The sequence below is a fragment of the Ceratotherium simum genome, chromosome 20 (assembly GCF_057802395.1).
Source record: "Ceratotherium simum simum isolate JZ-2026a chromosome 20, ASM5780239v1, whole genome shotgun sequence".
NCBI classification, from domain to species: domain Eukaryota; kingdom Metazoa; phylum Chordata; class Mammalia; order Perissodactyla; family Rhinocerotidae; genus Ceratotherium; species Ceratotherium simum.
The window spans coordinates 7,653,535-7,668,774 of record NC_141919.1 but is presented as its reverse complement, the minus strand read 5'-3'; the positions used below and the strand labels follow the sequence as shown (position 1 = coordinate 7,668,774).

The 15,240-nt window shown below is 35.4% G+C and overlaps 1 protein-coding gene across 4 annotated transcripts in view; it reads right to left on the bottom strand.

Moving 5' to 3' along the window:
• Window positions 1–63: 63 nt before the first annotated feature.
• GKAP1 (G kinase anchoring protein 1) overlaps window positions 64–15,240 on the bottom strand; it is a 70,217-nt gene continuing 55,040 nt past the window's right edge. For 2 of the 4 annotated variants that reach the window (XM_087444394.1, XM_087444393.1), the window contains exons 9-13: window positions 10,865–10,962; window positions 7,259–7,322; window positions 3,670–3,740; window positions 2,803–2,880; window positions 65–407 (exon numbers count right to left, since the gene is read on the bottom strand). In XM_087444394.1, the coding sequence (XP_087300520.1) occupies window positions 360–407; window positions 2,803–2,880; window positions 3,670–3,740; window positions 7,259–7,322; window positions 10,865–10,962 (359 nt within the window). In that variant the 3' untranslated portion in view covers window positions 65–359. Of the gene's footprint in view, window positions 408–2,802; window positions 2,881–3,669; window positions 3,741–7,258; window positions 7,323–10,864; window positions 10,967–15,240 lie in introns of all 4 variants that reach the window. The other 2 variants (XM_087444396.1, XM_087444395.1) reach the window with 2 other exon arrangements.

Below are 15,240 nucleotides of genomic sequence, written 5' to 3'. Positions count from 1 at the left end.
ATGATCCAATTAAACTGACTGTGCTAAAAACAAAAATAATACTTTTGCATTGTTTCTGAAACTTAAAAACTCAAACATGTTAATGGAAGAGTAAATTAGTTTTATTGACTGATGAAAAACTAAAGTGATAAGAAACATGGATAGTAAACAATAATCATTAGTTCTGCTGGAATTCTATTTTTCTTCTTTTCACTTTAAGCCAAAAGGACATAAAATTATAGACTGTTAGTGAGCTAATTGTTTTTTAAGTTTCTTCAACAAAAACTGCATAGTTTAGCAGTTGCACAGCATTAAATATATACATTTTTGCAAAACCCTGAAAGTTTTAATTTTTGTGTTGACCTCAAAGGCTAATGGAATCACCTACACTGGTCGGATTCAGAGTTTCTTTTCCCTTTTCTGCCACCCTGTAAAGAAAAATAGGGCAAATTATTTAGGAAATATCAGTGGGGGAATTTCATTTTAAGACTATATGAGACCAAAGGCATTTTGGGTATGAGAAGGAAGCAATTTCTTTCTTGAGTTTGTTGCAAATTTGGATGTGCATACTACTAAATTATTTTCACTAATGTTTAAAACAGGTTGTAGAAAACAGTGATTTCTATTTGAATTAGTCTAGACTTAGAAGGATCACCAATATGTTATTTTTTAGAGCTCATCTGGACTGTCCCAGATTTCTAAAAAAATAAAATTTTTCGTCAATACTAAAATAAACAATTTGCTCTCTATGATCATTACTCTTTTGGGTAATTCAAGTTCTATCTAGTCTTGTTCATATTAGACAGCATTAGAAATCTGATTTTGTTCATCACTGGGTTGAAAAGTAGGTTATACTTTTCATATTGCTCAGTGACATATACACATCTGTATTTAATTTGCTCCAAATGAAACTCCATCTATGGTATTTGACTTGAGCCAAGGAAAGAGAAAGGCAGCTTAAAAGACAAGAAGTATTTTACATTCATTACTTTTAACATAACATTTTCTGCCTTATTCTGATTTAAAAAGCAAATATTCATTGTAGGAATAGGGAAAGTACAAATACAAAGAAGAAAATTAAAATCATCCATAACTACTCTACCCCCCATTTTAACCATAAATAATGGTTTGATGTATTTATCTTACAACAATTTTATAGTTTTTTCTTCATTTTTATAAACTGTGGCAATGGTACTCAAACTTAGTTGATCATTAGAAACCACTAAGTAGTAATATTTTTAAAATTCTGATGTCTAGACTTTGAACAAGACCTATTTATTTGCGATTACCAGGAGTAGGCTGAACAATCTGCAATTCAAAAGTTCTCAAGTAATTCTGATGATCAGCCAAGCTTGGGAACTATTTGTCCGTGGAAGCGCATTTCTTAAAGTGGTGGTTCTATCAGGGGCATGTGGGAGCCAGACCCATTTAATAATGTTGGCAGCTTCTCTTTGTTTCTTTCATCCTTTTCTGCCTGTAACTTCCCTCTTGGTGGTCAAAAACACTTTTTTTTTGGCTGAGGAAGATTTGCCCTGAGCTAACCTTCTAGAGCGATCTTCCTCTGTTGCCAATCTTCCTCTATTTTGTATGTGGGCTGCCGCCACATCGTGACTGCCGACAAGTGGTGTAGGTCTGTGCCCGGGGAACTGAACCCAGGCCGTCAAAGTGGAATGTGCACAACTTAACCACTAGGCCACAGGGCCAGCCCCCCAAAACATTTCTATATCAACTTTCTTTAAAAAAAATCAAGTGTGAGAATGCTGTTATTCACTCCTGACCAAAGAAAAGTTTTGCAAAGATTCATTCCGAGAAAAAAAGCATCAAGAGATTATATGGGACCTGAGATGTATAATGACATGTATTAAAAACAAGATTTATTTCCTGATAGCGGGAAAATTAAAATAAATTTACCAAAAAATTTTCTATGTTAGACAGAAACTATACATAGGTACCAATGTTACACAGCTTAAAACTCTTACCTTGCTTCCCAACAAGATTAAAAAAAAAAAAAAATTCAAAGATCCTTTTCAAAGCCTTCCAGGCAAAGGGAATTCTCCTTCCTGGACTGATGAGATGGGGCTAAACAACTTTTATATTCTCTAGGCCACCAGTAGCTTTCAAATTCTTTTGATTCTGACCCTACATTAATTAATGCATTTTATATCATGACTTAGACACACATGTGTACAAATATATGTGTGTGTGTGTGTATATACATATATCATATATTGAAACAAAGCACTGATATTTTTTCACTGCTTCATCCAGAAAATGCTGAATCCCAGCTTGTAAATGCAGAAGAAATGACAGAATTAGAAAAATCACTATTTTGCAACCACCAAAATAATAACTGACAAATATCATCAAGGGATGCTAAAACCATTGGGTAAAAAGAAAAGGATAATCACACAATCTCAAAGTATCACTCCACATACTATTTATTAATTACAAAGGGGAAAAGATATCTTTAGAATGAAGATATCTAGAAGATACTGCTGTACCCAAGTGATTAAACTTATTATATAGTGGGGCAAATGTCATTGTGTGCCTTCCCTCAATATGATTCAATGGCATGTATGTTATGTCATCTATGTGTACACCAAGAATTTTTCTGAATTACTAAGTTATTGCAGTATACACCAATATCTAGAATAACCTTAACACTTTCTAAAATGTAAATTATATGACCAATAACAACAAAATTATTAATGTTTGGTGAATAAATTTTGGCTTAAGAATAAAATACTGCATTTTTTCTCACATAGTACCTATTCCAGATGTATTATTTGTGATGAAAACACTTTTAAAATTATAAAAGCATACCTGATATTTGGCTAATTCTGCTTGTAATACTTTCACTTTAGATCTTTCTTGTTCTAATGCAGCATGAAGTGAAGTCACCTATAACAAAATATTCAATAAAAGAGGCTTTTTTTTTCTTTTTAGGCAAATACTCTTTATTCTGTGTGTGTGTGTGTGTGTGAGAGGAAGATTGGCCCTGCCCTAACATCTGTTGCCAATCTTCTTCTTTTTGCTTGAGGAAGACTGTCCTTGAGCTAACAGCTGTGCCAATCTTCCTCTATTTCATATGTGGGACGCCGCCACAGCATGGCTTGATGAGCAGTGTGTAGGTCTGCACCCAGGATCTGAACCCGTGAACTCTGGGCCGCCAAAGCAGAGCACACGAACTTAACCACCTGGCCACCAGGCTGGCCCCATACTGTTCATTCTTAACACTTATTCACAATGATGATTTTTGACTACTAGATGAATGAGCATCAGAGAAGGACCCCCCAACCCCTTTCCAATTAGGCATTTTACTCAGCTATATGTTAAAGATAGACAGGACAAGCTCACTGTTCTAAGAGAAGACCACAGAATGAGGGTGGGAAGGGTTGAGAAAATCAAGTACATGAAGAGGACAAATTCTAGCTGCCCTTTCTATCTCTATGTTAATAGCACATTGAGCTAAAATACAACCCCATCTTCCCCTATTCTTCAGGACATCCCTACCTCCTTTAGCATGGTAAATAGAATCTTCATTAATTTACTACTACATAATAATAATGAAGTATAATTTATATCACTTTCTCACAGTGTACTGATGGGCTGTATTTTTGTTTAGTCAAGTTTCATAATTCAGGACTAAAGAACAGCTTAAGACAACCAGTCCTGCACAGTTTTCCTTACCTGGATAGTTAGCTCATTCTTGATACTTTGTGATTCATCAACTTGCAGAAGTATTTCTGCTTTATCTTTCACTGACAAAAAAGGAAAAACAGCAGTATAATCTTTTCAATCACTCGAATACTTTAACAATGTTTTAGTGAACCAAGACAGCAGTGCAGTCAGGCAAAGATTAATTGTCCTCATACTTAATGAATGTATTTCTTGACCCTATGGCTCTTATTTTTCATTGGTAAATTCTAATCATTATTATCACCACAGCAGTTTTTTTTTAAATTTTACATTTTCTGTGGTGTTAAAATATTAATTGTACAAATATAATGCAAGATTAATTTTTTTCCATCTACACTAAAGAGGACAAGGACACAAGACAATTAAAAATTTGACATAGGGCAAAAACTTTAAATACCTTGACTAATCTTAAAGCAAAATTTTTAAAACAATATAGAGTGTTTTTGTTTGTTTTGTTAAATTGTCAGGGCGAACATACTATAAGGCCCACAAAAATTATTTTTATCTGACTTTACATACCAACAAAGCACTATCAAATAAATGTAGCTCATAAGATCATAACCGATCACATAACATCTGTGATCTCTCAGAACTATTCATTTGTCTAGAGGTTTGCCCTCTTTGGGGAAGCAAGAGATCTATATTTTGGCCCCTATGTTTCCTAAGCTTTAAAAATCTCTACAAGGCTGACAACTTCCTTAACCTATGGTAATGGCTAATTCATGAAAAACTAACTCCTCAACTTTGGAAACAAGCTAGGAGATACTGAAGAGGTAAAAATGAAATAAAATTAGTAAAGGAGGAAATGTTCAAATATATGACAGTACTGATACCACCACAGCTCTACCAATATAACATTGAAATTCAAATTTATTTTTCTTAGTTTAATATCATAGGCAATAAGGTGAGAAGAAACAAATCATAGTCTCTCAAGAATCAACTCGGGAACTTCTACAAATTATACTGTCTACTCTCCATCCCCAGAATTAAATACACTCACTGAGAACTGGTGATTTTTATTATTTTTTAAAATTTATTTATTTTTTTTTTTTTATAATTTTATTTATTTATTTTTTTTCCCCCAAAGCCCCAGTAGATAGTTGTATGTCATAGGTGCACATCCTTCTAGTTGTTGTATGTGGGACGCAGCCTCAGCATGGCCGGAGAAGCAGTGTGTCGGAACGCCCGGGATCCGAACCCGGGCCGCCAGCAGCGGAGTGTGCGCACTTAGCCGCTATGCCACGGGGCTGGCCCGAGAACTGGTGATTTTTAAGAATTACGTAATATTTCAATTACAGTCAGTTCTCCTATAATGCTTTTTTTGAAAATATGAATTTATTTCAATGAGTTTGATATATTAGAGAACAACTTAAACATAACACAAATTTTGCATTTGTTTAAGCACAATTTCATGAACACAGAAAACTGCACCCATGCACAAACCTCAAATATCTACCAGCTATCTCAGCTCATTGTGGGTTAAGAACTATACCAACTTTTCACCCTTCCATCACTTAACAGTAAGACACAAGCTGCAACCCTTCTGAAGCCTACTTCTACAAGCAAACTTCAGGTTGTCTTCAAGGTAAAGTGCCATATTTATTATAGTATTTATGTGTTTAACCATTTTAACATGTATAAAACTGTGTTACTGTTTTTACTAGGTTTCCATCTTTTTTTTAACGTGTCACTGACGAAATTTCTGAGTGTCATATGCTCCTAACTCCATTTTCCCCATGAACCTTGTGGTTTTAACTGTGTGATTTTGCAGATTGGTGATTTTTAGGAACACCTGTTACATTATAACAGAACTGACTGTATTTACATTTATATTAAAAATGCTTGAGTATGTGTACTCTAAGGTACTGTATTTTTCATGTTCTATATAGGACCATTAAAAAATGGTCCTATATAAAATTCTACTTGGATTATTTATGGTATGGAGTATGGACACTGATGTTAACTACCGGTAGTCATTTTTAATATATTTTTGAGAGTAAGTTTTGTTTTTTTTTTTGTGAGGAAGATCAGCCCTGAGCTAACATCCATGCTAATCCTCCTTTTTGCTGAGGAAGACCAGCTCTGAGTTAACATCTATTGCCAATCCTCCTCCTTTTTTTCCCCTAAAGCCCCAGTAGATAGTTGTATGTCATAGTTGCACATCCTTCTAGCTGCTGTATGTGGGACATGGCCTCAGCATGGCCAGAGAGGCAGTGCGTCAGTGCGCGCCCAGGATCCAAACCTGGGCCGCCAGTAGCGGAGCATGCGCACTTAACTGCTAAGCCACGGGGCCGGCCCGAGAGTAAGCTTTTATCAGTTAACTTTCTCACTTTTCACAAATGTTTCCTTAAGTAAGGAATATTACTTTATTTCTACATATTTAAAAATCACACATCCAATGTCCAATGGTATCCTTAATTTCTTCAACTGGAAATATATCTTGTAAACAATTATTTTATTTTCATAATTTTATCCATTAAATGATCCACATGGAACTCAGTAACATGCACAGATCTAAATTAATCTCAGGATGTTGATATCTAATTGTCCAAATAATGGCTTTCCCCATTATTCTTTAACTTCTATTTCATCATAGTTAAGCTGTATAATAGTTAAGTTATAGTTATATTATAAAAAAAGTAAAGTTCTAAAGTTTGAATCTACTTCAAAACTATATATTCTGTTCAATTGAACATGATTTCTGGTTTTTACTCATATTGTTTTTATAATTGTTATTTAATAATATACTTTAAATTTTTGCTGGACAATTCCACTCCCAGTATCTTCATATTTGAAACAATTTTTGGTATCTTGTTTACTTATTCTTCAAGGTGAGTTTCATAATTTCTTAAGTGCTATACAGTATTCACATGAGCTACATTTGGTATTTCATTAGCATTTATTAACAAGGAAAATTGTTTATTACACTTAATTTTGTTTATTTAGAAGAAGATTTTCTCATGTCTTTCTCTATATCTCTTATATGGTGTATATTCTTCTTTTGCAAAATTAATACACACTTCCTTTTCTCCACTGAATGAAAAATTTTCATAGAACTTTCAAGGTAAGTGTCACTAGGTATACATATTCAGGAATACAACTGATTTGGCAGGTTTTCATATAACATCAACTTTCCTAACCTTATTATTGCTAATCATTTTTGACTGATTTTCTTGGCTTCCTGCTAGTGACCTACTGCCAAAAGTTTAGAGTGGCAGCAAAAGTATGAAGAGTGGGGGAGGGGAGAAGGAAAATCTAAAATGATGATAGGCTTTCTCCTCTAATAATTAAAAAGCAGAATCTTAAGCAAATGTTATTCTTGTTTTCCCTCTAAATGTAGTCCAATAATTTTTAAGAATTGAAATTTCAAAGGTTTCTCTTACCTGAATAATTGTAAACTTGTGTAATACTAAGGTGCTGTAAGAGTGACTTGTAATAATAAAATTATCAGGAACAGTCCAGTTTGTTTCACTTTGGGAAACTTTTATTTTGTTGAGTTGATAAATCATATACCTTGAAAAATTATCTTCAAATTTTTTTAAGATTAACTTTTAATTCTAAAAACACACGAATCACTTACTTTCACCTTCCTGAAGCATTTTCAATAACTGTGCATTTCTTGCCTTTACTTCTTTATACTTTGCCTAATAGTCAAAGAAAAAAGATTTAATTTTTAAAAGGTAAATGATATAATTAATGATTTAATATCAATTTATGGAGCTATGAATTCTAGGCTTGCTCAAAGACATAAACTACTTCTGAAAGAAAGTGATTGAGGAAAAAGTATTCAGAACTGTCTACTGCTTAAATTAAATCCCTGGTACAATTAACAGAAATTAATATTATAGGTGATTGAAAAATAAAGAAGAGAGGGATAAAAGTGGAGAAAACTCAGGATAATACTAAGTTTTCCTGAAAAGTCTTTCTCTTTTCTTCCTCAAACAAAATCCTTATACAATTAAAAATTAGAAGAAAACAAAAAGAAAAATGATTCATAGTTCTGTACGAGGATTATCGAGTACTACACTAGAACTTTCTGTATCTGTTCTACATCTGCCACTGTCCAATATGTGGCTGCTAACTACTGGAAATGTGGCTAGTGTGACTGAGAAAATGAATTTTAAATTTGATTTAGTTTTATTTAATAAAAATTTTAATTTTATTTCATTTTTATTTATAAAAATTAAAAATGTTAATTTTATTTATTTAAAATCCATGTGGTGTATTAATTTTACACCACAGTTCTATATTTTCTCAGTTAAGACTTTACTAATCTCTTGTTATTTCATTAACTAAATATTGTTAAATTAATTTTTGGCTGACATGAATTAGTAATTTATTGAAATATCTTTCAATTCTTTTTCAATTTATTTTTCCAAGTGGCTTAGCTTCTTCTCAAACTACATAAATGACACAATTATACATTTATAAACAACAGGAATTGTGTTCCCACATTAACATCCATACATGGGGGAATTTTCCTCTTAAGCTACCCTTATTCAACATATCTTATAACACACTCTGAATTATTTATAAATATTTAATACATTAATACCTTAGAGAAAATACATTTAATAACTATAAAAAATAAAAGTTCAGAGAAAGAAAACAGATCAGTATAAGAAATTTGTCATTTCTTCTCTCAACATGTACATAGATAGGTACAGAAATTACCAGATTCAAAAATCTTTCTTGCAAAACTAATTTAATATATTTTAAATTAAGTCCAACAAAAATGCCTTTTACTAAATACTCTGTCCAGTAAATTGCTGAGGATAAATCAATAATGTTAGTGTGTAATAGTGCAGTAAATACACTGAACAGAAGTAGTAAAGCACCATAGTAAACATAAAGGGAGTAGGACTTTTGAGAAGCTTAGAAATGAACAAGGGAGATAAGTCAGAGGGAAACATAAAAATATTATGGGGAAAAATACATACAGTGAACTACAACCATATTTACTATGAATATAGAAATATATCTACTGTGAACATGAAACTGTATCCACTATGAAATTCTCACTCTCAGGGCTTCAATCAATATTAATATCTCACCAAACTCTATCCCTAGCTCAAGCCTTTTCTCCAAGGTCCATATCAGTGTACATGGAGGCACCCCTAATGCTAGCGTTTGGGGTCTAAAGTTAGTTCATAAAGCAAAAATTGCAATGAGCAAAATTAACTGTGAAAATTCTTTATATTGCCCATAAAAACAGCATAGTTTTGTATACACAATCCTGAATAGTAAATGTATCTACAAAAACTTAAATGTATAAAATGCTAGTACCATGCAATTTACAACAAAGAGTACAAATGAAATATACAGTGCACTTACTAGTATTTTTAATTTCATGAAAAAGAGAGCACTTAAAGTTAAATGCACATATGTTGTAACTCCACTGTGTCCAACTGCATCCTGAACATCTATGCCTGCATCCACAGCCATTTCAAACTCAACATGTCCAAAATGGGATCTCTTAGTTCCCATTCACCAATCCAGTTCAAAATGTGCTCTTCTTCTCACTCAATACCTGTTAATTGTGTTCTCACACTCAATACCTGTTAATTGTGTTATCAGACTATCTTCACTCCAGGCCTTAGCTACGTGCATTACCATCTCACAAAGTAATTCTCATGTCACTTCCCTTTTAAAAACCTTTACTGCCCTTTCTTTGTCTAAAATCCAAATGTCTTCAAATTCTGACCCCAACTAACATCTCCAAGCTCACCTTCTACAACTTCCTATTTCTCTAAATGTCAGCAACAACGTATATCTTACCATTTCCATGCCTTTGTATGCACTATTCTATTTAGTAAAACTATCTTTTTTGTGAAATCCTTACCAATTTTCAAAAGCAGCAACTGATTCATTCTGGTTTCTGTGCTTCTGGAGCACTCTGTCAAAACTCAATTATAAATTCTACATTGTACTGCAATTATTTACATGTTTATCTTCCTCATTAGACTATGAGCTTCTTGCTAACTCATCTTCATAGTCCCTGTGCCTAGCATAGGGTAAGTAAGTGCTCAACAAAAGCAAAGGAAAATATAAATGACAAAGAAAAAGCTAATGGGGATGGGTAAGTGCAGTCCAAAAAGGTTTTAGTAGGGATCATTCTTAAAGGCATGAGTAGAAGAGGAGGGAAATGTAAGAACCACCAGGGGCTGAAACTTATTTTTTTCACTATTACATACACAGGGCCCAGAAAAGTACCTGGCATATTACAAGCACTCAATAAACAATTGCTGAGTGAACAAATATTAGCCAAAAAAGAATGATACTTGAGATGATTAAGAGATTTTTTTAAAAGCTGAAGGAAGGAAGGAAGAGAGTAATAGGTAGGTTTGTGGTTAAAATAAATTGTATAAATAACAAGTGTTAGCAAGGATGTGGAGAAATTGGAAGCCTTGTGCATTGCTGGTGGAAATGTAAAATGGCATAACTGCTTTGGAAAACAGTTTGGTGGTTACTCAAAAAATTAAACATAGAATTACCTTATGATCCAGCAATTCCACTCTTAGGTATAATACCAAAAGAATTGAAAGCAGGGACTCAGATACTTGTACCCTAATGTTTATAGCAGCATTATACACAACAGCCAAAAGGTGAAAACAACACAAGTGTCCATCAACAGAAGAACAGATAAACAAAATGTGGTATAAACATACAATGGAATATTATTCAGCCATAAAAAGGAATGCAATTCTGATACATGCTAAAACACGGATGAACCTTGAAAACATTATGCTAAGTGAAATATGCCAGACACAGAAGGACAAATATCATATGATTCCACTTACATTAAGTACCTAGAATAGGCAAATTCATAGGGATTAGAGGTTACGAGGGGCTACAGGGGAAGGGGAAATAGGAAGTTTAATGGGTACAGAGTTTCTGTTCAGGATGAGGAAAATGTTATGGAAATAGTAATGATGGTTACACAACCTTGTGAAGGTACTTAATGCCACTGAATTGTACACTTCAAAATGGCAAATTTAATGTTATATGTTATATATATACACCAATGTTATACATATTTTACCAGATTATATATAATTAACGAAAGAGTTTAAAACCTAAATAGAAGAAATATTATTTCTATCAAATATTAAACATTTACACATAATAAAAACAGAAAATGTGCAAATTATAGAATTATTTTAGTTTACAGTAAATAAATACAAACCTCCCATTGAGTGATCACATTTTTTAGTTTCTGGATTTCAGCATCTTTCCTTTCAAGTTCCAACTTTAGTCTTTCAATTCTTCCATCTTTTAGAACTACTTCCTGAAGAAGGAAAACACTATTTTAGAACTAAGATAGTTCTGCCAATTCTGGTTTACAATATCCTTTGTGAAAAGTTTAAGAGGAAAAATCCTGATTTTAATTCATCTTCTAATTTTTATTTATTTATTTTTCCCCAAAAGCCCCAGTAGATAGTTGTATGTCATAGGTGCACATCCTTCTAGTTGCTGTATGTGGAACGCGGCCTCAGCATGGCCGGAGAAGCAGTGCATCGGTGCACGCCCGAGGGCCTGGGCCGCCAGTAGCAGAGCGCGCACACTTAACCACTAAGCCACGAGGCCAGCCCCTTAATTCATTTTCTAAAGCAACCTTCAACTGCTGACTACATTTCCACTTCTACTCAGTTATATAATTGTAATTATGTACAGTGCAAGCAAATAAGATATTTATGATTAATCTCAAACTACAAACGTAACCTAGAACAATATCAGGGCTTTGAAATGATATTTCTATCCTAGAATAAACTTATTAAAAGTGCTCTGTGACAAGTTGCTGTTATTAGTCTATCTTAAACACCCAAAAGAATTCAAAACTTAGGAGAAAAAACAAAAAATAAATAATAAATAGAAAAAGCAAAAATAAATATCTTTTCTCTTTATCAGCAATTAGCAGGTAGAAGATATAAGTAGAAAACCATTTCCTCCCAAGAGCAATAAAAAGTATCCCTAAGAATAAAATTCAGAAATTTTCAGGATCAACAAATTACAAAATATTGAAAAGGACACAGAACAAAGTATGTTTGTAGATGGGAAGACTAAATATTACTTTGTAAATTCAATAAAATTTCTTTTTTTTTTTTTTATAATTTTTATTTATTTATTTATTTTTTTCCCCCCAAAGCCCCAGTAGATAGTTGCATGTCATAGCTGCACATCCTTCTAGTTGCTGTATGTGGGACGCGCCCTCAGCATGGCCGGAGAAGCGGTGCGTCGGTGCAGGCCCGGGATCCGAACCCGGGCCGCCAGCAGTGGAGCGCATGCACTTAACCGCTAAACCATGGGGCCGGCCCTCAATAAAATTTCAATTGAAATTCCAATAGGATTTTGTTCTTTGGAACTTAGCAAGATAGATAAAACTTCATCTGGGAGAATATAGGATAGAAGCAAATAAAGAGTTAATGCAGAAGAATTTGCCTACCAAATCATTGTACTGTATATACTATATATATACACACACATATATAGTATATATACAGACTACACAGCAAAAATAATTAAAATAGCATGGTCACGGTACCAAGGGTAACAGAACAATGTACTAGAAAAGAAAGTCCAGAAAGAGATTTAAGATATAAGAATCATAATATAAATACGATATTTTAAAGAAGTGAGAAAGGCTAAGTTACAGAATAATGGTAGATTACAGGACAAATGGCTAACTGGGAAAAATCAAATTAAATCCCTACCATCTTGCACCATATACAAAATAAATAAATTTAAATGCAAAAAATCAACCCAAAGTCATACTTTTGATAAAGAGTATAAATTGGTTCTATTTATCTAATGAGTAATGTGACAATATTAACTTATTCCAAAATACTCACTGAGCACCTAACTGCTAGGTGCTGGGTGTACAATGGTGAACAGAACTGAAGAGATTCTTGCTTTCATGGGACTTATCTAGGGAAGGAGGCAGGCGTTACATAAAGAAATGCTGCAATTAGAAACCAAGGTTTAAGCAATGAAGAAAAGAAACATAGTGCTCTAAAGGGAATAAGGTGGACTATTCTCTTACAGATAAAGGAAGCTCTCTCTGAGGTAGTGACACTTCAGATGAATCCTTAGTGAGGGGTGGGAATTGGCTAAGTAAAAAGTGGAGGTATGAGCTTTTCAGGTAGAAAGAACAGGATGTTTAAAGGCCTGAGGCAGGAAAGAGCCTAGAGAATTTGAAGGAAAAAGAGGCAACTGTGGTTGGAGCTTAGTGAAGGAGAAGGCAGTATAAGATGATTTTGGAAAAATGGGCAGAGGCCTGATCTTAGAGGGCCTTGTAGGCCCAATAATGGTCTGCATATTATTCTGAGTAAAATCTGAAGTAGTGAAGGATTTTGAGCAGGACTATTACATTTATATTTATGTTAGATTTATGTTTTTAAAGGGTCACTTTGGCTGCTGCATGGAAAATGACAGGTGGAAAGACCCCTTAATTGCTACTGCAAGCCCAGGTGAGAGGAGATTAAGCCTTGGATTAGGGTGGAAGCAGTTTGAATGGAGAGAAGCGTATCACATAAGAAATTATTTGAAGGCAGAATCAATAGCATTTGATGAGAAGTTGAATGTGCCAGGTGAGGAAGATGGACATTTCAATCTAAGTTTCTAGTTTAAGGAATAAAGTTGGTGGATCAAAATTAGAAATACATAGGAGAGTCTGGAAGATGACAGCATAGGAGGATCCTGAACTCAGCTCCCCATGGACACAACAAACCTACAACTACCTGTGGAACAATTTCCTCTCAGAGAGATCCGGAAACTGGATAAAAAGAACCCCCACAACAAGAGACAACACTGGCAGGGGTAGAAGAGGCAGAAATACAGCCCCACTGAGGGAAGAAAAACCACACCCTAGCCACAGCACTTCAAAGCCAGGAGCAATCTCAAAGGTATGGAGCTTTTCCCAGAGGAGCGGGGAATCTGAGCTCCAAGTTAGGCAGGCCTGCCCTCAGATTAAGCACAACTGAGATGAGATCCCACAACACCTGGCTTTGAAAACCAATGAGGAATATGCTCAGGAAAACGACAGATCTTCAGAGAAAGAAAAACCTGCTCTCAAAGGCCCCATGCACAGACTCACCCAATTCAGAAACCACCACAAAAATACCACATAGAAAAGTGCATATAAAAGAGACTCACTTTCTAAGCTCAAAGCATATTTCGGAGATGCAGGAAGCAGCTGGGCCCATCCCCCCAGGGACTAAGACACCGGCAGCAGCCATTATTGTGACCTAATTCAGTCTCTGGCAGCCGCCATTGGATTCCTTCTTCTAGTCTGTTAGCACAGAAGTCTGCCCTGCACACTAGAGCACCCAAGGCAACTGAGCGCAGCCAGGGCAGGCATCTCCCCCCGGGGACTGGCCCTACCCACCAGTAAGGCCACAAACTTGTGGGCCCATGTAGGCAGGGCATGTGGACCCACAGCCAATTTGTGCCACTGGCCATCACAAACAGCCACATGGGATCTGCCCTGCCTTCCAATGCCTGAACCCGGCTCCACCCATCTGCACTCGTGAGGCAGCTGTGTACCACAGGGCAGCATAGCCAGATATGGCCAGAGGCCTTCCCTGCCCAAAAGAGAGCTGACAACAGCTGCAGGGAGCCACACCAGAGGCCTGCAGCAATTGTGAGCCCCTGAGACTAGCAACCAGCCACACTGGGGGCCTGACTCACTTAACAGGAAAACAGCAGCAGTTATGTGCTATTAAACCTCGCAGCCAGCCGTGCCAGGGCTTGCCCCACCCAATAAAGTGACCATAGCAGCCGCACATGGCTGAGACTTACAACCAGCTGGCCTGGGGGCCAGCTGGGACTACCCATGCACCCATAGCAACCCTGCTACAACAGAAGGGCCACACAGTCTACACAAGGGATACTCCTGGAGCATGTGGCACAGGGAGGGGAGCAGGTTGCTGGGCCCCATTAAGACATCTCTTACATAAGGCCACATTTCCAAGATTAGGAGATATAGCTGACTTACCTAATACATAGAAATAAGCACAGACAAGTAGGCAAAATGAGGAGAAAAAGGAATATGTTCCAAATAAGCAATAGGACAAATCCTCAGAAAAAGAACTAAATGCGACAGAGATAAATAATCTACCTGATAAAGAGCACAAACTAATAGTCATAAGGATGCTCACTGATCTTTGGAGAAAAATAGATGAATACAGTGAGAACTTCAACAAAGACTTAGAAAATATAAAAAAGAACCAAACAGAGCTGAAGAATACAATAATGGAAATGAAAAATTCACTAGAGGTAATCAACAGCAGAGCAGACAACACAGAAGAAGGGATCAGCAATCTGGACGAAAGACTAGAGGAAATCACCCAAGCTGAACAGAAAAAAGAAAAAAAAATGAGAATAGTCTAAGGGAGCTCTGGGACAACATCAAGCCTACTAACATCCACAGTATAGGTGTGCCAAAAGGAAAAGAGAGAGACAGAGGGACAGAGAACTTACCTGATGAAATAATAGCTGAAAAATTCCCTAACCTGAGGAAGAAAACAGACATCCAAGGAAGCACAAAGAACACCAAATAAGATG